Genomic DNA, 22,499 nt, shown 5'->3' with positions numbered 1-22,499 from the left:
GAGAAGGCGAGGTTGAGAGCTGAGATGACGTCGGGAAGCGCCCCGGAGCTCACGTGCAGGCCTGCCATGGAGCATCATATGAGCGACAGCATCACGAGACGTTTATATGCAACAGGCTTCTTTTACTATTGATATATATATGGTTTTATTTCCTTTTCAGTACTCGAAATCAATTATATGTTGTATTTTAGGTAAATCCTACAGTAAAAAGAAGTGTTGCATCTAACATTCCTTTACATACCGACTTTTCCCAGTCGTATAACCCGCTTCGCCTCGGTGGTCCAACATCACTTATACAAAACCACAGCTAAAAATTCACAACAGCCACTCCTTTTTTAAAAGCCCCAAATTTCATTCCATCTTCCTTCTTCCTCTCTCAGAGGACCATCCAGTCTTCCAAATCTCGCAGGCTGCTCCGTATTCGCCTCTGGCAAGCAAACCCACTCCCTAACACAGTCCGGCACTTCCTCCTTGATGTGCGCAATGCAGATGAGCGCCTGTTGATCTGACAACCCCTTCAACTTGACGGTGCCATCTTTGGCTTGCTGACTTTCGACAATCTCCTCGCCTACATACGTCTTTGATTCTCCATCGGTGAGGAACAGAGTGCACTTATCCCGGACAGCGTCGTCCATGCCGCTAAACGACTCATCCAAGACGACGATATCAGGCCCCTTGATCATGGATCTCACAAACAGCGCCACGCGCTGGGCACTAAATGAAATCTCGCCAAACATGTAGTCGTCGGCCCACTTCAGCCCTTCGCTGCCAGCGGCGCTGTTGGGCTTCAGCTCCGGCTCGAACCACTTGAGCGCGGCCTCGACTTTGGCGCTGGCTTCGGCGTTTAACTTTGGTTTCGCTCCAAACGTCTCTGCCCAGGCATTCTCAACCACTTGTCTGATTGTGTGGCTCCTCGGCATGTGCTGGTGAACCTCTGGGCTGGAGTGGCCGATGCGAGACTGGATATCCCAAAATGTGAGCGGCAGCTGTCCAGAACCTGGCTCGGGGAGACGGCTACGTCCAAAGAGCTTGATGGGCAAAGAGTAAGTCTGTGGGTGATCTGACCCAAGAAGAGAGACGATTGTTGTCTTGCCCGAGCCGTTAGGACCAAACACACCCCAGCGTTCACCTCGTCGAACGGTCCAAATCAAGCCTGCTTTATCCCCTTGAGGTGTCTTCTGCGACCAGTTCCCAAGAGCAATTTTGTCGCCGTAACGGACCTGGCATCCATCCATCTCAACAAGAGGTTCGGCATTGGGATTGATAGGTTTCTGTAAGTGGGCGGATGACGATGATGAGGCATGTGTCGTCAATGCCTCTTTCGACAGGACTCGCCCGATATCAGCCAAGGTGTGGACAGGCAGTTTTTCATCCTCCGCCAGCCCACCCACTCTCACGCCATGAACATACTTTTTCAAGCCATCCAAGACTACCTCCTTCGGCCCCATAGACTCGACTTGACAATCCATTCTCAAGTACACCAGATGCGTAATCCATTCAGGTAGAGGATCCTGCGGTCTCGCACTCAACACCAGGCGCGGGTTTGCCTTATTTGCAAGAGACTCCAGCAAGGGACTAAGTCCCGTCACCGTCGGAGGATCAAGTCCCATGAAAGGCTCATCCAAAAGCAAGACTTCAGGTCTCGTAAGCAACGCACGGGCTATTCTCGCCCTCCTGCCCTGTCCGTTACTTAGAAATGTCACGGGCAGGTCAAGTAAATGTTCCAGTCTGAGATCTTTGACAACACGCTTCAACAGCTCGGCCGATATTCCACCTTCCTGCTCGCTCTCCTGGGCCGGCGTCTTGGCAGGATTCAGCTCCGTATTGCCCAGTAAGAAATCTCTCAACGAGAAATCAGTAATCTCTCTACGAGACTCGTATCGTGCAGAAAGATACGCAGATGTCGTCACCGCACCACTCAGTCCTCCCGCCCCCTGCTCAGCGTCAAATCCAACATACTGAATCGCTTTATTGGGAGTCCTCAGCCTCGACGATACGGCATCCGAGGACAAATACGGATATGACCTCGCCGTGGGCGGCTCACATAGCAATCTTCCCCTGAGAGCCTGCAAAAAGGTCGTCTTCCCGGAGAGCGAAGGCCCCACGATGCACCAGTTGTGCGGCTGTGGTGTTGATGAGGGCAGCTCAAACTGGAGGTCTTTGAACAAGGCTGGATTCGCATGTGATGATTGCGAATTCGGATGGTGCCGATAGAAGGTGCCATTGGCGATGCGAATGATGGGCGATCGCGCTGAAGGAGGGATATTTCTGAGCATGGTTGCGAGTCCCTCGAGCAGCCGTTGGAACGTCTATTGTCTTGAGGTAGTAGATTTAATCGTAGTGTAGGTAGGTGTTGTAAGGTATGACTAGAATACGAGAGATGGAAGGTATTTTCAAAGCACTCTACAGGCCCAATTGGATTCCCGCAGAACCAACAATAAACCGCATGAAAAGAAAGAGTAGGAAATACGCGCAAGAGAAACAACCAGCTTATTCAATGACACACTCACTCATTACATGAGAATTGATGTTGACACCAGCTTTCTCCGCGATCGGGCCGCACTCCAGGGTATTCTCGAGGTACCTTCTCGGTTTCCCTTTGGGGTTTAGCGTCACCTCAAGGCGGCAGAATGGATGACAAAAGATACGTACCCCTCCTTCGCAAGAGAGCTTGTGGGGACCTTTTGAGCTGGACGCGAGGCTGTTTGGAGCCTGTCAGTCTGAGAGCAGCAGAGAAGCATCACATCAACTCAACACCACCAATCCAACTATCGCCAGACCACGATTGTCTCTTCCTTTTTCTGGTCTTTCTAAATTCGCCTACTTGTACGCAGCAACCGCACATACAAGTTGGTGTTGTCCAGCATCCACCGCTTCGCTTCCTCGTCCTTTACAGCAAAAGCATCCTCCCAAACCGCCATCATGGTAAAGGCCATCCTATCTACCCAAAGGTCCCTCTCCTTCCAAACCTCAAGCTAACCCTCTTCTCTCCTCCAGTCCATGCGAATCGTCCCCGCCTCCGGCGCCCCCTCCACCTTCAACCACACAAACCACTCCTCCTCCGCCCCCTCCGCCCCGGGCATCCACGACACCCTCCGCCACGGCGTCGGCATCTCCCCCTTCGACGCTGCCGCCAACAAGCCCGCGTCCTCCCACCCCCTCGAGGCCCGCCTCAAGAGCTGGGAGGCCACCCAGGAGGCCGTCCGCATGGAGACGCTCAAGCGCACCTTTGGCATCGCCGAGCCCATCCGCCGCGGCATGGAGCTCAAGATTGTTCGCGACGGCGAGTGGCGGCCCATGGCTCTCGGCGCAGGACTACCTAGCGTTCACGAGGATATTCTAAAGGGCCGGGAGGACACTATCACCTGGGACGATGTATTTACAGGCAACGAGACGAGGGCCCTGCCTGGTTTCCATGACGAGATGGAGAAGAAGCTCAAGATTAATCACTAAGGGGGGATGTGACCAGTAATGAAGGAAAGAATAACAAGGAAAAATCAAAGTACCCATATGTATGCTGGTTAGACAGGGTCGTTTCTAAGGACGATACAGGATTCTGCTTCCCGATTACATGAAATAGATTTAACGATACATAACCAATATGGAAGAGAAAAAAAATAATTGAAAAAAGAAATTGATGAAAGAAAAGACAAGGCGGCACCATTATGGTCATCATTTGCATGAGCTGTGTCTGCACGATGCATCGTCATGATATGAATATGTTCTGCATTTCTATCCTGCTATAGCAACAATCATCCCCGTTTCCGAAGATCAAGTCCACTAGTATTATGAAAAGAGCGTATAAGAACTGAAAGCAGAGGTTACAATTGTACAATGAATCAATGATATGATGATGCGCCGGTAATGACTCCCTAATTTTCCCAATTCTTCCGCGTCTTGATTTCCCATCGCGCTGCTTCCCTGAATGGCTAAACGGAAAAGGAAAAAAAAAAACAATTAAATAAAACACACGCAAAGGGCGGGGGAGTACTAAGAGTTCGAGACAGCTTGAAGAAGCTGCAAATAAAAAAGCAGAGAATAGCGGATGAGAGACACTGAGCCTTTCCACGCATAGGTAGTTCTAAATCGCTGAGTGCTTTCACGCAAGTCAGGTAATCTTCAGAAACCACTTGAGCGCCAAGTCGGATGCCCGTCTCTTTAAAACCAAGGGTCTATGCAAACACATCCTTGGAGCGTCCGAACATGTATAATTGCCACCGTATGTTTCAACAAGAGAAAGCACAAAGTACAAGACAGTCAGAACTGTCTGTACCACACGCTAGGATTGCTTTATAGAATGACACAGCAACGACCCTCTCGTACACGGTCCCCATCTGTGGTGCCAGCAGGGAGGCTCTTGCCCCCAGACTTGGGTTCCTCCTCATCAAGGTCCTGGGGCCGGATGCTCATGTGGACCACATTGGGGCTATCGGAGCTGAATTGGTACTCTGCAGACAGCGTGAGTATTGGAACAAGATTGAAGAAGAAATAGTAAGGAATCGACTTGAAAAGACAAGCACCAAAGGAAATTGGAGGATGGAGTTGTACATACTCTTCAGCTGCTCCTTATCGTCTAGAAGTTTGCCAAAATGAATCAGCCGTATGCTGCTGGGACTGGCCGGTTTGGCCTCCCAGTCGGATCTCCACTCTCGCAAAATCAATTCCTTCAACGTATAGATGCTGATACTGAAAGGATCGGGGTTGCCGTTGTCATCCTTATCGGGCATGTCGACGTGCCTTCTGCTTAGGTATTTCGCGTCAATCTTGTACGGGTGTCGGCCTCCAGACGCTAGCAACAGAGTAATGTTGCAAACTGGACCGTCGGGTCCAGATCCGGCCGGCTTGATCTCCTCTTCCGCTGGGCCGATGGCCATGACTGATTCCTCTATCTGGTCCTCTTGGGACTTTTCTTCCTTTGGGCTATCTTCCTTGGGGGACACGTCCTTGGGAGCGTCTTGCTTAACAACGTCCTGCTGAACAATATCGTCCTTCTTGTCTTGCTCGACTTTTAGAGCCTCTGATTCGGTCGCAGGCTCGGGGGCATTGTCAATCTGTTTGCCTTTTGATGATGAGTCCGCAGTAGATGTCTCGCCTTGGTCGGTAGATTGGTTGGTAGATACAGGCTCGGCAGAGGGCGTCGCGACAACAAGAGTGTCCTTGGCTGCATCGGTTGTCGCCTCGTCTCCAGGCTTCTCATCTGCCTCCGACGTCTGAGCGATATTATTCAGCTGCACGGCATCGGTAGGTTGCTCGAGACCTGAGCCGTTTCCAGGAGCAGCGCTACCGCCGTTCGTGGTCGAATCCGTAGGAGCCGACATGTTTCAGTAGGGAGGCGCCGTGGCGAAGCGCGAGGAATGCGGGATCGATGCAGCACCACCAAAGGGGTTGTCGACGTCGATGAAGGAGCGTATTAAACGACTCAATTCATCAACGACGAATAGAGAATAGAGCGCGTAAAAAAAATGTATGTCGCTGGGGTGGTAACGAACGTTTTCAATGCAGCAAGGTGGGCTTGACGGTCTCGGCTGGAGACTGGCTGCACAGGGAGTGCGAGTATGGGTAGATGGATGTTAAGGGAAAAGGGAAAAAAGGCGCCGTTGGAACAAACCCAGTCGACGACTTGGCAGATCAATCAACGAACCAGCAGCAGGCTCAGCGACCAGCCCAGATTCAACTTCCGGGGACACGGGGTGTGGGGGGGCGAGGAAACGACGATGAGCGGGACTCCGGCTAGAATGTAGAGCGAACAGGCGACGAATGCGCTAGTGAAATCGAGCGGCGCTGAGAATTCAAGTGCTGTGCTGCTTCTGTCGACTGAGGTAACTTTGCCCGATGCAGGCGGAAAAGCGCACGCCTCAGAGATGGCTGGAGACGGAGACGCTTGGGTGTGGAAATGAGCGCCCTAGTTGGATGAGCCCTGCGGTCTTCCCGTTTCCTTTTCTTGCTTTTCCTCAGGCCGCGGGTACAGGGACAAGGGTAGGGAAAATGTGATGAAAACGATTAGACCTAGGAAAGATGGAAGAGCAAGCGGAGATCAGCCGCAGACGAACGGGCGAGCGAGCGAGAGTATCTTCGTTATCTCAGCATGAAGTGGACTCCGTATTCCCAAGTAATCACAGCAATGCGGCCGAGCAGACCCCTGTCGCTATAGCGCCGACAACACACGCCAATTGGCCGCAAAGGGACACACAGACGAACACAGTGGCGCGGGGAAGCAGGGCAGCGGTCCGGCACTCCGCGGTAAGAAATGAATGGGATTGCGCTGTTGATGAAGGGCCGCTGGATATGATTTCTGTAAGTTGAGAATATCAAGGCAGAGAGTTACGTGGCGGATATCGTTTCAAGGAAAACAAATCACTGTTTCTGCCGCCTAGTCGGTGAGAAGCTTGATGCAGAGAGGCACCTTCCGCTTAATGCTTGGTAAGGTAGGGACTGCTGACCTGGAGCTGAGAAGCGAACGGAAGTGGTAAACAAGTAAAGCACCCTGTCTTGAAGGAAGCAGGACAGGATGCTTTCAGGAATTGGGATGTAAACAAGAGCCGCAACTGCTATAAATTTCGTCTATCTATACGGCAAGTATTCGGCTCGACCAACAATTCGAAAGCTGCGAATTGCAGTAGCCGCCAGATCAGATACGGATTGCCGCGTACTCGTATTTGCTGGCATCTCTCCGTTTGCCATCTACGTGCTCCTCCCAATCCCCATTTTGAGACGAGACACAACTACCGCCGAGACCTGGAGCCGGATCTGATCGAATCTCGGAACATGGCTAAACAGAGGGCCATCGACGTCTTGTCTCTTTCTCCTGGGCTGCTTAATCCTACCGATACGAACTGCATCTTCTACGCTCGGTAACACAAAGTGCTAGCAAACCCCTTTCAAAGGCTGGTGGCGCCGAGAACCCGTGCAGTTGCTTCATCTTGCCGCACTCCGTGTCAAGTCTGCCATACGTACTCGTACAGACGAAAGATGGCGCCATTCATGCACTGCTGGACGATCTATTGGACAAATATCTTCCGCTATTAATCATTGCCGGCGGCTAGTGGCTCGCCCTGCAGTAAACACTTCATACTGACGCACCGCTTTCTTTCTCAAGCTCCAATCTCACCCACTCTCAGCTTCTTCATGCATGATAAACTCCCCTGGCATCAGCCAACCATCTGCCGCTCTCAACCTTCCTACCCGGGAAAGCGCTGCCGTTTTAAAAGCCAACCATCAAGGGCCAGAGACAGGGCAACGATGGACGATTCCATCTTTGGCTGGGCAAACAAATAAACAGCACAGGGGAAACAAACGAAACCAATCGAGCCCATTTCCTTTGGGCGACGGGGGGACGGGGCTTGGGGCGTTCGTTAGAGCTAACCGTGCCGTAGGCAACGGGACGCCACCCAACACAGAGCCCATCATCTTCGACGCCATCTACGTCTCTACTGATAGCCATGGCCCTTTACGTGAATTATTGAATACTTGACTCGTGTACTCCATACTGATCAAGTTGACTTGTGGCTGTTTGTTAGTGCTCTGCCCCCACCGCAATCGCCGACATGATTGCGATGGCGAGTGGAATAACATACTACAACTATGCTCAGCTCCAAAGCTATTTACGATACGGCACAATATGCTGCCCATTCGCACTCACTCAGCTCTGTTCTTCTTGTCATCTTTGCCCTGATTGAACTTTACACGTCCTTTGCGTACTCGTATATCTACTCTAGTTGGTGTCATCGAATCCATCAGCATAAGGACGCCTCTCTCATTCCAACCACCCTCAGCACTCTCGTCTGACAGGCACGCAAACTCTAAAGCAATATTGACTAGGGTATGAAAATCTGTAGCCATTGAAGTAAAAAAACTTGGAAATACCGGGAATCTCAAACGTCGATGGCAATTTGCAGCTCTGCAATCTCCGGTTTAGCCGCTCGCTGCCGCAGTTCCCGACCGCGATGCTCCCCACAAGGCTCAGCTCTACCAGGAAATATCATGGATGGTTTGTGCCGTACTGAAGATGATAGTGCTACTGCTAGTGGCAGCATCGGCACGGGAGCGAAAGGGGATACTGCTAGCCGTCCTGTGACACCTTATATGCAATATTGTGACTGGGCAAGCTCGTACGAAGCTGCCTATCCTCATTTGAAGAGCAAACGTACTGTAGACACCAAGGAGATTGCCGTCTTCATTTTGGTAGCACGATGTATGTGCACCTTGTAAGCTGACACGGACACGGCAATCCCTTGACCTCATGCCAAAACTGGCATTTCCCCATTTTGGACGTAATAAGTTCCCGTTTTCGAAGCGTCTTAGAACGATCATATGCACAAAGCTTCATCGAAGAGCAAGATACACGTATTGCCACCAGGTAATACGTGTTTATAGCCATAGTGATATCACACACATCATACACACATATACGAGTATATCGCTCGGATGCCTGTATGATACTACTGCACCTTGCAGATGAGTCCCGCAAATAACTCATACAATCGACGGCAATCTCCCCCAAAGACCCTCTCGTTTCCCCACAACAGACGGGAATGTCATGCTGCTGTTCTGGCTCCACAAGGCATATTTGAAGACTGCAAGATATTAATAAATACCCTGGTTACCAAACCATGTAAGAATATGTCTTTGTCCTGTCAAAGAACGATGATGGTGCTGTAGCTTTGTTTCCTGGATTGCAATTCGAATCTACCATGGAGAACTGTTGAACGGTTCGTCACGATGGACTTTTGTCTTATACCGAGGTATCTTGATACTACAACTAAAAGTATACATTCAAAAACTATTTGCAGTCAATAGGTAAAGTAGGCTACATTCTAAACCAGATCGTACAACGCTCCTCGAACCAAGATACGTAAAGTAACCTTGTAATAAGTAACAGCATCAGTTTCATCCCTTGATTCGGCATCTCTTCGTCTCAAGGCAAACACGCCCCTTATTTCACCAGCCCACGCCTTGTTCCGTTTACAAGACCAACAAGTCGCCGTTGCTTCCCTCGCCATGCGCCGGCTGCAGTACGGCTTGCGGTGCTAGAGCGTTGACGACATAGCCCGTGCCATTAAGGCCTCCTCCGCCGAACCCATCGTCCCCGCCGTCTATTCTCATGGCCGCCATCTGCTGCGTCCCAATGCTGGAGAAGTAGGCGTCTGCGTCATTCACCGCCTGCGCAAGGTTACCTCCTCCATTGGCAGCGGGTGAAGTGGGCGAAGCGACGGCGTTGCGAGTCCGTAGATCGATATTGGTGGGCTGACTGCCGTTGCCAAACATGCTGATGCTCTTCTGGGTTTCAATGTCGTTGGCCAGATACTGCTTCTGCAGCGCCGGAGAAGCAATCAGTTTTCGTGGCCTGGCAGAGCGGAAAACAGACTGCACCGGCTTGAGGTACACAGTTGCCAGGGTGCCGACGTTGAGACACATTTCCTCCAGAGTTGATGACTCTAGCCGCTCCGACTCCGCTGTGATCGGGGGCTTCTCTCCCATGACAATGCTCTTCGCTGAGTTCATGTCGGTCGACAGCAACCGCCAATACATGTAGGCCCGATCACGCAAATCAGGGTTATCTGTTTCTTCGGTGGCCCACTTGAGGACTTTTGGTACCAGCTCTTGGCCCTTGGTTGGCCTTTGGATGAAAAGCTTGACGGTTGCGGTAAGAAGCGCCAGCTGGACCTCTACAGGCTCTTCTTGGAATGAATACAGGAAGTCCTCCAGCAATGCGTCGCTGTTTTCTATACGGTCTGCGTATTGGCCAATGACCCAAACCATGGCAGCCTTGGCCTCTGGCTCATCGAGTGAGTCTAAATGCTCACATAGAGTGCCAATAATGGATTCATATTGGTTTGGATATTTGCGGAAGATGTTTCGAATCACCACTGTGGCCTCCTGGACGATGTACGTCACCTTGGTTGCAACAAGCTCCAGGAGCAGGTCAATGCATCGTCGAGCCGCGGGCTCAATCTTGATGGCGAGCTTGCCGATGGCGCGAACAGCTTTTCGCACGAAATGGACGTCGATTTCAGTGGCATACTCTCTCAGCTCGGTGAGGACTTCATCAATGTTCTTTTCATTGGCCAGCATGAAGATGAGCTCCAACTTGGTCACCTTGACGTAGATTGGATCATTGTATTTGCAGAAGAAGACGCGAATATCGTTTCGCAGCACCTCGGGCCGCCTTTGCAGAATGAGGAGGGCGTTTCTGAGTGCGAGATACTGCACTTCGGGACCCTTGGCTAACAGAGTCACCAGAGGTGGAGAGAGTTTCTTGCAGAGTGCCGAAATCTGCTTCTGGTCCGCGATATAGTTCATCAGGTACAAGATCACTCGGATGCAGGTCAGGACAACTGATGAGTTGGAGTGAGAGAGACGAGGAGCTATTCGTTCTGCCAGAAGCGATGCTTCTCCTGACTCTTGAGGGACATATGACATGAGCGCCTCCAGGATGTATGTCTGACCCCATCTTGACAGGTGGTTAGCTATACTTCATAAAATATCAATCACAGATGGAGATAAGATAGACTTACTCAGAACAGTCAGCCAGGATAGCAACCATTTTGGAGGCGTTGGTGTAGTCAATAGTTAACTTAATGGCATCGCTCCTCTCCCAGATGTCCATCAAGCCAGCCAGCGCACTGGCAACAACTGTGGGATTGTCGTCCCTAAGCAGGGAGTTGAGTCGATCGATGAGGTCTGACTGCTCCACCATGTGCCTGTCGTGATCGTAGAGCTTTGCGACGCAGAATGCAGCTGTCTTTCGTACGTATGGATCCGAGTCTCTCAACATATGCTTAACCAGAGGAACCGTGGCGGCGACAAACTCGCGTACGTGGATATACGACATGGTCCGCAGAGCCAGCGCTCGCACCAGGGGATTGGAATCTTCCATGTCCTGATTTCATCAGTTAGCTTGCTGATGCGTATCCAGATGCATGACTTTTGCGCTTGTTGTTCGACTCACATGTTCCAATATCGGAATCGCGTTTACGGCAATCTCTGGTCGAACTCGCGCATAGTTGACCAAGTATAGAAAGCACCTGTCGGGCAAGAGTATTAGCATCGTTTGTGGCATCTGGATGCTACAAGTAGAGTCTGGGCGGGCCATACATTTTCTTGATCTCCAAGCTCGAGATGTGCATACATTGGATAATGTCGGGAAACAGCGCAACCATATCGTTGTTGCTCATCGTCATGTTTGCTACAATCCGCTTGAGCGCAATCTTCTTGGTCGCATAGTTCTTATCTTTCTTTCCGCCGCTGTTCAGCTCGAGGCGCAGTTCCGCAACTTTGCCCTGTGACGATCTTAGTTTTTGAAGAGAAACAGTCGGCATGTATACGAAGCCCAGAGGCAGAGCCATCATGTCATCAGCTTGCGCAGTTGCGCAACAAGGAATGTCATTGTTGGGGCAGACGCCGAGAGATTGGGCACACCGCAGCTATCGCAATCTCGCGAAGAGCGCGGCCAGGGCACTGTCTTCGTCGTCGCCGTCGCCCTGCAACGATGCAAATATGATGATGGCAAAAGCCAGCGGCGAAGCAGTACCCAATGCGCACAAAGTTGCGCACAAGAAAAACCAACAGGATAGGGAAGAGACAGATGAAGTAGATGGACACTCGTGGATGCCACATCGAACAGAGAACGGAAAAGAGACAAATAAATGAGTGCTTACCCGAGCGAACAGCTTGGAATCCCCTCCACCAGCAGTGTTAGACATGGTGTCGACAGCTACTAACAATTACTTCCTCCTCCCCCGCAGAATCGATGCAACGCAGCCTGGTCTGGTCTGGTTTCTTGGGATAGTTGCTCCGTAACCGAGTGTCGTCACGCGCCGTTGGCACCCCTTGATAAAAAAAGCTCCAAACACACAGCAGCAGCGCTGTTGGCGGGCAGATCCCCCCTAGCTACAGCCTCCGTTCGATAGAGCCTTGTTCGATGTGCTGGCTAAACCGCCTAATTGTGAAACGGGGTGGCGTATGTAATGCACACTCGCACTCACACCAACCACTAACTGCTCAAATCACACGAGTGTCAAATGTCACAATATGTTTTGCAGGAGGGCCCAGCCGGTCGAGGTTTATCGGCGAATTCACACCGTCGCATGTACTATGTCGTGAACGGAACGGTTATCGCAGAGAAGCGAGCTGACCAATCGGTGTCGACACGCGCCCGTTCTTTTGCTGCCGCTTCGGCTCGCCGCAGGGTCGTCCGAGGAGTCGCGGATCGTGGGGCTCCGGGGTAATTGGAGGTCGAGGGGCCTGAGAGGCTTCGGGTCGGTTCTGTGGGCGCGAGAAGACGAGAATCTTGGCTCTCTCTTGCGGCTCAAAGGTCGCGAAGCCGTTGATGGGAAAAGAAAAGGAGGAAGCGCGCGCCGGCAGGGTCGGTATGCAGGCAAGGCTCTGAATGGGCCATGCATTTGGGCGGCCGGGGCTATCGATAAGATGGGCCGCAGCTGCTACAGCTAATTACAGGTGCTGTGGGCTTGGCGACCCACCATTAGCTAGTGGTGCTTTCGGACAGAACAGCAGTGACACAAAGCATCATCGACAGCTACAGGCAATTCCAGCCTTTCGCAACATCGACCGCGGCGAACCGAGGCGCAACGGCCGAACCTCAATCAAAACAATAAATTAGCAGGCAGCTCAAGAATTCCACTCGCAGACATGGCCTCCAACCAGGACCCCGCGGTGCCCTACTGGGTCGCCCAGCTCAACTCCCCTCCCGCCGCAAAGTCCAAAGTCAACGGCATCATCGATCCTCCAGGCTTCTCTGGAGCACCCAGCGCCCCCAAGGTTCGTCAATGTCGGCTTTACTGCTAGAACAAGAAAACTTGTGTCGAAGCTAACATTGAGCCCTCTCTAGAAAGGAAAGGACGTCAAGACACAGCCCCGGAAGCCTCCCTCAGCCGAAGAGAGAGACACGCTCAAGCTCAAGAAAGCCTGGGAAGTCGCCCTCGCGCCCGTCAAGGGCCTCCCCATGACCGCCATCATGATGTACATGTCAGGCAACTCGCTGCAAATCTTTAGCATCATGATGGTGTTCATGGCCTTCAAGAACCCCATCGTCGGCCTCATGTCCACGAACCAGGCCTTTGAGCGCTTCCAGACCGACAGCAACTCGGGCCAGATCTTGCAGACAAAGGCTGTGTACGTGGCGATGCAGTTTCTGGCGCTGGCCGTGGGTATTTGGAAAATCAACTCTATGGGTCTATTACCGTACGTTGAATCCTTTCACAAGAGAACCATAGTCATGGAGCTCTTTTCTCTCTCAGTATTATTTACTAACTTGATGCTAGGACGACACGATCTGACTGGTTGATGTGGGAAAATCTGAGAGAACCCGTAGAGCACGCAATTCTAGCTCTATAAAGAAGACAAACAATCAAAATTAATAGTATAGTAATGACGACTATCATGAGTAAGGTACATTATGCTATGGACGGATCAGCTGTCCAGTTACCAACGCCGCGGCCATGCAGATTCTAAAATGCGATGCAACGCTATTCTTGAACCAGGTGTATATATGAGGAAAAAGGTCAAAAAATAAAAAATAAAATAAAAAATCATGCCATCATAAAGGACATCATCACCTTATCTCGTCTCTGTCACCCTCGACTCTGCTCGCTCGCTGTCAGTGCTGTTTTTCCTCTTCAACTTTTCGGCCCTCCAACGAGGGCCTCGCTTCTCAATGAATCTAAGCCAAGGCAGGCATGCTACCATGAGTAGTGCTAGGAACGTAAAGCACCAGCCTCGGCCCATGGCATCAATCATGTAATCCACAACGGCAGTGGCCCCCGCTCCAAACAAACAGCGGACGAGATTGTTGGCAGCTGCGGCCGTAGCTGGTGAGCCAGGATATAAATCAACAATAAGGGTGTTGAGAATGCTAAATGTGCTTGGGACTAGCATGCCGATAAAGAATATGAGGACGAGAGGCACGGCCACACTCGTCTCTGCTTGCAAAGCCCAGCCATAACCAATGACAGCAGCGGCGCCTGCTAACAAAGAAGGATAGATGGGTTGAATGCGTGCAGATTCTATCGGAAAGTCGCCGATTTCGTTTCGCCGCCCATGGCTCGCGTCGACTCCCAGCTTCTTTGCGATACGGCGGTAGTTCCAGTCCACGACGTATCCTTGCAGAACAACTGTCATGCAGCATCCGAGGCCGTACGGCAAGAAACATAGGCCGACTTCTAGCTCGTTGTAGTTATAGATTTCTGTGAATAGTGTCGACAACGTGGCCGCAACGAGAATGAAGTTGCAGTAAATAATGGCTGCAATGAGCAGAATCTGGCTCATCTGCTTGTCGAAAGTAATGAGCAAAGTGCCCAGGGGATTGGGAAACCGCAGCTTTCTCTTGGGTCCAGGCTCTCGTTCCTTGCCCGATTTCCTTCTCTTCAGAAACTCAACCAAGGTGATGTTCCATGGTTGGGGTGGAATTGTACCATTTCCGACAACGTTTCGACACATTTCGGGAACCGTGGCAACCCATGGAACCAGCCATACGGCAACAAAGATGGCACAGAACCAGAAAATGGATGGCCATCCAAGGTATTGACTTAACAACCCCCCTATCACTGGACCAATAGCCGGCCCAATGTTGATTCCAACGCTGACGAAGCCCATATACTTCCCTCTCTCGGCGGTTGGTGTGATGTCCGCAACAACGGCGTACGAAAGAGCGAGGGTCCCACTGCTTCCTGCTGACTGAAGGCATCGTAATACAAGGAGCGCAGCGTAGTCGCGTTGCAAGGCGAGACCGATGTTGGCAAATAGATAGATGATGAAGGCCACGATAAAAGCGGGTCGACGGCCGGCCATGTCGCCGAAATCACCAAAGATTGTTGGCGCAATGCCCTGGAAGATCATGTAAGATGTCAGGGTGAAATTGATGAGCGAAATGGAGACGTTGAGCTCCTCGGCTATGGCATCCAATGCCGGAAAGTAGATGTGGGCTGTCATCGGAGAGACCACGCTGGCCACGGTTGCCATGATGGTGATCCATATCTTCATGCGGCGAGAAAAGATGCTGTAGGGCTCGTTGGTTGTGTGTCTGGTCCCCAGCTCGACATCGTTGAATATGGATTCTCCCTGGTTTTGACATGTTGGTATCTCTGCGATGGTTTGGTCCTCGAACTCGGCAGGCGGATGCCGGATAATCTTCTGATCCCCGAGAGGTTCAATGTCAGATTCTCCTTCAACCGGTGAGATGCTCTCGCATGTCTCTTTGTCGACCGGCTGTGTCGTTTCATCTTGCTTCATGGCGACGCATTCGCATTGGCCACGACTTCAACTGGGCAAGATGGACGAGGCGGCGGGATAGGGTGATGAAGATGATGAAAGATTCGAGAATGGAGACAAGGTGGAGGAGAAAGAGGAGATGCTTTCAGCTTCAGATCGGTAGGGTAGCAGCGGAGACACTTGGCTGTGGACGATCGAACTTCGGTTTCCCCACAGATTCGGTCGATGCCCGTTATCTGCCCCCGAAAAGCCGGTGTCTCCCTCGGCTCTCGTCTGATCCAGGGCCGCAGAGACTCTTGGCTCGAATCGGGGCAATTATTCCGTCAGGGATTCAGACGCCCTGCATTGCAGATACGATGGAAGGAATCAAAATCAAGTTCCAAGCTTTCCGGGGAACCATGGCATTTGACTGCCGAGCGATGATGCCGTCGTCCACGTCGCTTGATACTAAGACCGAAGGCCGTAATATTTAGTTTTTGCTTTTAATACACATAAGACTTGTAGGGTCCGGGAATAATCAGTAAGGGAGAGGCGAGAGAAAAAAAATTCCCCTGCCATTAGCATCGCGCCGGCACGCCCCTTCCTCCTCGGTCGACGTCCGAACGAAAAAGAAAAACCCATGATATCTTTCCCATCCACGAATCACAGAGTTGTGTAGCCGTTAGCTCCCGCCCACACGCAACTCAATGTTGCTTTGGCATTAGCGTCGATATTCTCCGGTGGCGCATCATGATTTTCCGCATCCAACGTCAATAGTTTTGAAGCGGGAATGGTGAGCTGAGTTGAGTCTCATCAATAGACTCGGCTCAGTCATCGCCTGTCTGCCTGCCTCCTTGGATGTCCATCCCATTACTTTGCTTCTGGTAGTAATATACATCAACTCTGCTCCAAGAAACACGGGGCAATATCCGGCGATCAGAACTGTTAGTAGGCTTTTGGAATAGCGTCGTTGATATGTTTCTTCTGTCTCAGTGCTTCCGAAGCCCGATCTTGGAAGCTGAAATTGAAGCTTGTGCTAAGGCATCAGGGGAGGATTATCTTCATTAGGAAATGTATAAGACGCGAATCCGCAAGCCCCCCTGCTTTCGCATTGACACATCACGAGCACTCATAATTAGTATTAGTCCCTGAAGACCGCATGTGAGATTTGAGCGGACGCGGTCAATGGCCGATATTGGTCGGACATTTTGCTCAGCACTTGCAGCAATATGGCTACCCCATGAATCGTAAAGCAGCAGGTTGATGTCGAATATTGGCGGAAATAGTCCGGGCCATGAATTTCTGTGGATCCTTTTCAGTTAATTAAAGAAACTAGCAATATTGGGTGAAAGCATTCAGCCGTACGTAGGTCGTACAAAATCTGCAAAGTAAATCGTTCAGTTCGGGTATGCCACGACGAGTGGATATCGATGATGACTAAGCATTTGGTTGCGCCAAAGCTTACACGATACGTAGCTCCAAATTGACGATCTGGATGACGTCCAGATGCAACAGCTTTGGCAGCGCCTCCCTCAAGCGCGATTGAGACTTGCCAAATAATTATCCACAACATGGACGGCTCAAGTTTACAAATATCAACCGCTGTGGATATCACAGCGCAGTTCAACGAACTGCTCCAGCAGCACCACGCGCCGCCGGTTGTTAAGAAGGTCTCGCTGGACGATATTGACAGCTTCCTCAAAGAAGCATACCGAATTGTTAGTCTAATCAACGCCGGCAAAGCATATACAATTTCGAGAGCTCTTTCTAACTGTCTCTGCATCTAGAACTCACACATCACAAGCCTACACCAACAGCTTCAAGATGTACGGCAAGCGTATCTATCGACGGCGCAACCCCGCCGAGCACAGGCTCGATTTGCCCAGAACCAGCCACGAATCTTATCCGATCGAGAGCGAGAAGAGGTCGATGCCAATGCAAAGCAGATGATACGAGAGCTTAATGCAAGCATACGATCGCTAGACGAAGCGGAACAGCTTCGCCGAGAGACCGAATCAGCCATTATCCGCAAAAAGTATACCAAGGGCTTGGGCGCTCTCGGCTCGTGGGCATCCGGCGGCATTGCTAGCAGCAAGTCCGCAGAACATGCCGCGGCCGAAGGGCAGGCCCTGCAGCTGGGAGGCTATCGAGACGGCGTGATTTGGTTTCTACGACAGCGGCTGGAGCTAGTTTGTCGAACGCAGCAAGATATGATGGAGACTCGATTGCGCAGAGAGTTAGAAAAGAGCCGTAGCATGCTACCGGTAGGGGACCTTGCAGAATTTGTCCCAGCCACTCACAAATCACACCAGCAGCCGTCAGGCGACGCTTTCCATTCCGGGACGGACGAGCACTCTGCTCCAGTTACAGAGGGCTTAACACAAGAACAGGTTCAGATGTTTGAGGAGGGCAACCAAAGTATGATGGAGCACTACGAAAGCACATTGGATAAAGTGAGGTAGGTCAAGAACACCTGGGCTTTGTCCACCCTTCAGGCGCATTTGGAGTTACTGACATCGAACCGTCACAGAACCGCCGAGAGGTCTTTGCTGGAGATTTCTGAGCTTCAGACGCTTCTAGTCAACAACCTGTCAGCGCAGTCTGAAAACATTGAGCTGCTTGTAGCAGATTCAGTCTCGATGGCGGATAATGTTGGCGGCGGCAACAAACAGCTTAAAAAAGCTACGCAGCGGCCAAGCACAGCACGATATACCTTTTTTGCGGCAAGCGGCCTATGTGCGTTCTTGATTCTCTGGGATCTGATTATATAGTTTAGACATTCCTAGCGACGACTTACATTGACAACTTGATTGCGCGAGGACATTGCAATGAATTCGATATTGTTTTGCACTGTGAAATGTTGCCTCCATAGCTGTACTATCATTCAAGGGCCCATGGGGCTGCGTCGCTAGGGGAAGACGGCGGCATGTGAAAAAGACGGGGGACCAAGCAAGAGCCGCTTTTCTGCGGGGAGTCAGTCCTTGGGGGATTTTTTTCTGTTCACGGGGCTTTGGACCCATTTACACGCCTGGTACCTGACTCTCAGCCAACAAAGCCAAGAGGGCCAATGTCGCGGAGGGTATTGGTAACCATAATTATGTGTCATCCGAAGAAAAGGGGAAACTCCAAGGATCCATGGCTTGCATTGGGTGTGTCCAATCGGGTGGGTTATGCTGTTTTTAAACCTGGGGTTCGAAAAAGCACCGGCTTGGACAACTTCTCAGATGCTGCACTTTAGACTGTTCTGTACTATTCTGTGTAAGGATCGGGTTGTATCGGCGGATCGCCATGACGAAGTTGCTGATGGAAATTTGTTTGCGTCATAAAAGACCACCTGAGACGAAGAGTAAATTATATCACCGTTACAGAGTACAACCTCGTAACAAGAATGACGGCAGTGTATGAAGCAACTGATGGAGGCAAATGAGATAATAAATAAGAGAGGTCTCATGATAGAGACCGTTGGTCATCAGCTCGCACCAACGCGTACCTGCAGGTACCGATCTCACTTCGGCAGCGGCCTTTAGGTATTTGTACGCACCAACGACCGATTTACTCTGCCAAGTTGTTGGTACCGTCTACGGGGAGCTCTATTTTAGTACCCCGTGTCTACTCCGTACTAGCAGTCGGCTCTGCTGCCCGTGCGAGCCGACGAGGGCCTCGGCCAAAGCTCCAGCGCACATGGCACGGCGACAGATAAAAGCGGCTGGACAGCCCCGATATGCATGAATCTATTACTCGTACTGGCCTGTTTGTTCCGAAAACATTACAAGTAGCAAATTGTTTTCTTCTTGCACGGACTTTTTACGGACTATTTGTCGTCACTCTGGCCCGAGCCTTTTGACCGTCTGGCCGTTTTCAATACTAGCTCCGTCCAGCATCAAGGTATGGATGTCTGCCTCCTGCATAACAAACAGTCCACCGCTTCCCATCACCCGCTCCGTTGCGCCGGATTCAGGGTTTCAAGGAACATAATCATATGGACTGCTAGCTAGGCAGAAACAGAATAGGTTCGCTGACTGCATCACTGCCCAAGGATCTCCATCGATACGACATCAAGATACCTGGTAGCTGCTTGAAGTTACGAGTCGCAAGTTGTCGATATTGACTTTCAGCTGCCCTATCCTATCACACAGCCTAGGGGAACAACGCCCCTGATAAGAAAAACAAGCTCCAGTCAGCTTCCAGTCCCGCCGTCTCCAGCTTTTGGACCCCGTTTGCCTCCGTGCAGCACGCATTGGATCCCGTGGCCCTCAAAAACTCAACTCAGGTCTAGGTCTGGTGACGTGCATAGGCGGGCCTTCCAGGCGTCGAATCGCACGTAGCGGGTTCTCCAGGCCTCTCTCCAGGCCCTGTCCAAGGCGCAGCGACAGCCTAGGCCGCCACTCCTTCCCCCGCGAATTTAGCCGTCAACCCCACCATCAGACCACTGCGTCGCGCCTGTATTACCTGAGGTGGTGCTCCGTACTGGTATAGGGATTACAGGACAAGAGCAGCCCATTTATTTACAGAACGACATCCCACCATCACATCCCACCATGGCTCCTCCATCATCACCATCGTCCTCTCAATCTCGTTCCCAATCAACTCCGTCCGCCTCTCTCGCCCGCATCAACAACATTGCGAGCCACATCTCTCCCACAATGGCTTCTACCACCAGTTTCCCGGCAGAAACGGTGCCCCAGGCGCCTGAAGATCCCCTCTTTGGCCTGGCCCGCGCCTACAAGGCTGATAACAGCCCGCTAAAGGTCGACCTGGTATGTCGCAAGCAGTTTGTTGCTGATAATGTTTTTATTTCGTCTGTTTTCACATCCAACCCCTTTTGTCCTTGCTGTCCTCATCCTCCCCAACCGTTCCCGTCGCAGCCGTGACGAGACTCTGGCGCAATCCTTTACTATTGCGACGTCGGAGCCGGCGAACCCACAAATATCCCATCGCTTGACTAATAGCTACCGTGTCTAATGAACTCTATGACTGATGATACTCTTACTTACAGGGAATCGGCGCCTACCGAGATAACAATGCGAAGCCATGGGTTCTTCCTGTGGTAAAAAAGGTACGGTGTCTTCTTCTTTTTGCTGGCGGCCCATCTGGAGAGCTCGGCGCCGCGAATGCGACGCATGCAAGCTAGCTTGTGATGCAAATAATAAGCTCAATTGGCGCACCAATTATTGGTCCAGCCCACTTGCTGCTAGACATATTCATACATCACAGCATCGCTGACCCACTGCTTTATACAACAGGCTGATGAGATTCTCCGAAACAACCCCGAACTGAACCACGAGTATGCCCCGATCGCAGGTATCGAGAGCTTCACCAGCAAGGCTGCGGAGCTGATGCTCGGCGCCGATTCGCCCGCTCTCGCGGAGCGCCGCACTACGTCTGTGCAGACCATCTCGGGAACTGGTGCCGTTCACTTGGGAGCTCTGTTCCTCGCCAAATTCTACAAAGGCAGCCAGACCGTCTATGTGTCAAATCCCACATGGGCAAACCACCATCAGATCTTTTCCAATGTCGGCATCAAGGTCGCCCAGTATCCCTACTTCAACAAGGAGACCCGGGGGCTGGACTTTGATGGCATGACCGCTGCCATCTCAGCGGCTCCTGAAAGCTCCATCATCCTGCTCCACCCCTGTGCCCACAACCCAACCGGTGTCGACCCAACACTTGATCAGTGGAAGGAGTTGGCCGTCATTATCCGAGAGAAGAAGCATTTCCCCTTCTTCGACTGTGCCTACCAGGGCTTTGCCTCTGGCGATCTTGCTCGAGACGCCGCCGCTGTGCGTTACTTTGTCGAGCAAGGCTTCGAGCTCGTGGTTGCCCAGAGCTTCGCCAAAAACTTTGGTCTTTATGGAGAGCGAGCTGGCTGCTTCCACGTTGTGGCTGCTCCTGCCGCTGATGCCACCACTACAATCACCCGCATTGCATCTCAGCTTGCCATTCTGCAGCGATCAGAGATTTCCAACCCTCCTTTGTATGGCGCCAGAATCGCTAGCACCGTTCTGAACGACCCTCAGCTCTTCGCCGAGTGGGAGGAGAACCTGAAGACCATGTCTGGCCGCATCATCGACATGCGCAAAGCTCTCCGTTCTAAGCTTGAAGAGTTGCAGACTCCAGGAACCTGGAACCACATCACAGACCAGATCGGCATGTTCAGCTTTACTGGCCTATCAGAACCCCAAGTTCTGAAGCTCCGCGAGGAGTATCACATCTACATGACCAAAAACGGCCGAATCAGCATGGCCGGGTTAAATACCAACAACATTGACCACGTGGCTCAGGCTATCCGAAAAGTCGTTGGTGAGACTCAGTAATTTGTATGATAATGGTTTGATAGATGGGCTTCGAGGACGTGACGATAATGATCATCGCCGCTGGCCAGGGACTTGCGTTGTTTCGATTAGTGTTCTTTTTTCATTTGTATTCGATAGCACATGGGTGTGTGGGCATAGATGCAGCTAGACAAATAGCAAACACGGCTTTGAGGGCCCCGGGGAGTTTCGTCCCTTGACAATGAACAGACAAATGCCAATTGTTGTTGCTTGTGATACTCCGGATCAAGACCCGCTTACCCCAGATATCCCCACAGATTCGATCCCGATCGGCGCCGCATTCCGGATGCAAGGCCTGTGGAACAATAACCGCGCTCCGTGTCTAGACGAAATGCCTAATTAGGACGCCTGTCGTTAGTAGACTGATGTTCTTGTTAGGATGACCTTTACAGAGATGGTGGTGAACGGCGGGGGACATCTCTAGGCAGTATGAGGAGACGAAGAGTAGAGACGGACAACAGGAGAATACTATCGTTCCCTAACATGTAGCAGGACAAATCTTGAAACAATTAGAGGGGAAAAGATTACCCGAAAACTTCAAATGGTTCAGCAGAAGTCATATCCAGAGCACGGAATATATTTGGCTCACTGCTAGGTGTGCAGTAACTGTAAGACCTGGGCAACTCCAACCTTTTCGAAATATTCGCGCAATTTGCATAATTCAAATTCTAATACGTGAAGAAAAGTCTGTCCCAAATAGTAGATGGGATTTACATAAAAGAGTGGGAAATTAAAGGCATAGGAGAGAAAGACATGACGGCATTACCTTGCCTGTGAGGGATCAAGATAGGGATCACGAATGAACAAAAGAAGCAAAGAGGGGAAACAAACAAGATGGCCACAGGCACTGAGCTTAAATGCAAAGAAGTAAGCTTTGCAACTGAAATCTGCATTGTAATGACGATGGAGAGAGAATGACTAGGTAGGAGAGCGACGAGGAGAATTAGCTAGGTGAAGTGGAGT

General features: G+C 51.2%; 8 protein-coding genes across 8 annotated transcripts; 4 read left to right on the top strand and 4 right to left on the bottom strand.

Annotated features, from left to right (window-relative positions):
• Positions 1 to 133: 133 nt before the first annotated feature.
• Positions 134 to 2,520, bottom strand: V8C40DRAFT_238647 (P-loop containing nucleoside triphosphate hydrolase protein). Its single transcript, XM_083214489.1, has one exon. The coding sequence runs from the start codon at positions 2,274 to 2,276 to the stop codon at positions 336 to 338; it is 1,941 nt and encodes a 646-aa protein (XP_083075426.1). The 5' UTR covers positions 2,277 to 2,520; the 3' UTR covers positions 134 to 335.
• Positions 2,521 to 3,000: 480 nt separating this feature from the next.
• On the top strand, positions 3,001 to 3,453 carry V8C40DRAFT_263695 (proteasome maturation factor UMP1-domain-containing protein; the record flags this gene model as incomplete). Its single annotated transcript, XM_083219490.1, has 1 exon — positions 3,001 to 3,453. One exon carries the CDS (start codon positions 3,001 to 3,003, stop codon positions 3,451 to 3,453), a length of 453 nt encoding a protein of 150 aa, XP_083075425.1.
• Positions 3,454 to 3,986: 533 nt separating this feature from the next.
• On the bottom strand, positions 3,987 to 5,436 carry V8C40DRAFT_171369 (ubiquitin-related domain-containing protein). Its single transcript, XM_083211606.1, has 2 exons — positions 4,553 to 5,436; positions 3,987 to 4,448 (listed from the first exon to the last, which is right to left on the bottom strand). Exons 1-2 carry the CDS (start codon positions 5,316 to 5,318, stop codon positions 4,291 to 4,293), a joined length of 924 nt encoding a protein of 307 aa, XP_083075424.1. The 5' UTR covers positions 5,319 to 5,436; the 3' UTR covers positions 3,987 to 4,290.
• Positions 5,437 to 8,724: 3,288 nt separating this feature from the next.
• V8C40DRAFT_238638 (adaptin N terminal region-domain-containing protein) lies at positions 8,725 to 12,338 on the bottom strand. Its single transcript, XM_083214488.1, has 5 exons — positions 11,658 to 12,338; positions 11,095 to 11,279; positions 10,949 to 11,024; positions 10,515 to 10,879; positions 8,725 to 10,450 (listed from the first exon to the last, which is right to left on the bottom strand). Exons 1-5 carry the CDS (start codon positions 11,700 to 11,702, stop codon positions 8,962 to 8,964), a joined length of 2,160 nt encoding a protein of 719 aa, XP_083075423.1. The 5' UTR covers positions 11,703 to 12,338; the 3' UTR covers positions 8,725 to 8,961.
• A 171-nt stretch (positions 12,339 to 12,509) lies between these two features.
• Positions 12,510 to 13,559, top strand: V8C40DRAFT_238637 (chaperone EMC4). Its single transcript, XM_083214487.1, has 3 exons — positions 12,510 to 12,777; positions 12,848 to 13,200; positions 13,281 to 13,559. Exons 1-3 carry the CDS (start codon positions 12,649 to 12,651, stop codon positions 13,351 to 13,353), a joined length of 555 nt encoding a protein of 184 aa, XP_083075422.1. The 5' UTR covers positions 12,510 to 12,648; the 3' UTR covers positions 13,354 to 13,559.
• On the bottom strand, positions 13,356 to 15,728 carry V8C40DRAFT_238635 (major facilitator superfamily domain-containing protein). The gene has a single exon (XM_083214486.1). It carries the CDS (start codon positions 15,244 to 15,246, stop codon positions 13,576 to 13,578), a length of 1,671 nt encoding a protein of 556 aa, XP_083075421.1. The 5' UTR covers positions 15,247 to 15,728; the 3' UTR covers positions 13,356 to 13,575.
• A 983-nt stretch (positions 15,729 to 16,711) lies between these two features.
• V8C40DRAFT_238630 (uncharacterized protein) lies at positions 16,712 to 18,677 on the top strand. Its single transcript, XM_083214485.1, has 3 exons — positions 16,712 to 16,922; positions 16,992 to 17,662; positions 17,735 to 18,677. Exons 1-3 carry the CDS (start codon positions 16,776 to 16,778, stop codon positions 17,973 to 17,975), a joined length of 1,059 nt encoding a protein of 352 aa, XP_083075420.1. The 5' UTR covers positions 16,712 to 16,775; the 3' UTR covers positions 17,976 to 18,677.
• A 1,077-nt stretch (positions 18,678 to 19,754) lies between these two features.
• V8C40DRAFT_238624 (pyridoxal phosphate-dependent transferase) lies at positions 19,755 to 21,745 on the top strand. Its single transcript, XM_083214484.1, has 3 exons — positions 19,755 to 19,961; positions 20,201 to 20,260; positions 20,448 to 21,745. The coding sequence occupies exons 1-3, from the start codon at positions 19,848 to 19,850 to the stop codon at positions 21,516 to 21,518; spliced, it is 1,245 nt and encodes a 414-aa protein (XP_083075419.1). The 5' UTR covers positions 19,755 to 19,847; the 3' UTR covers positions 21,519 to 21,745.
• Positions 21,746 to 22,499: the final 754 nt, after the last annotated feature.

This window comes from Trichoderma camerunense, assembly GCF_050948025.1.
Source record: "Trichoderma camerunense strain CBS 138272 chromosome Unknown V8C40scaffold_5, whole genome shotgun sequence".
Classification (NCBI taxonomy): domain Eukaryota; kingdom Fungi; phylum Ascomycota; class Sordariomycetes; order Hypocreales; family Hypocreaceae; genus Trichoderma; species Trichoderma camerunense.
This window is presented reverse-complemented; position numbering and strand designations above follow the sequence as displayed.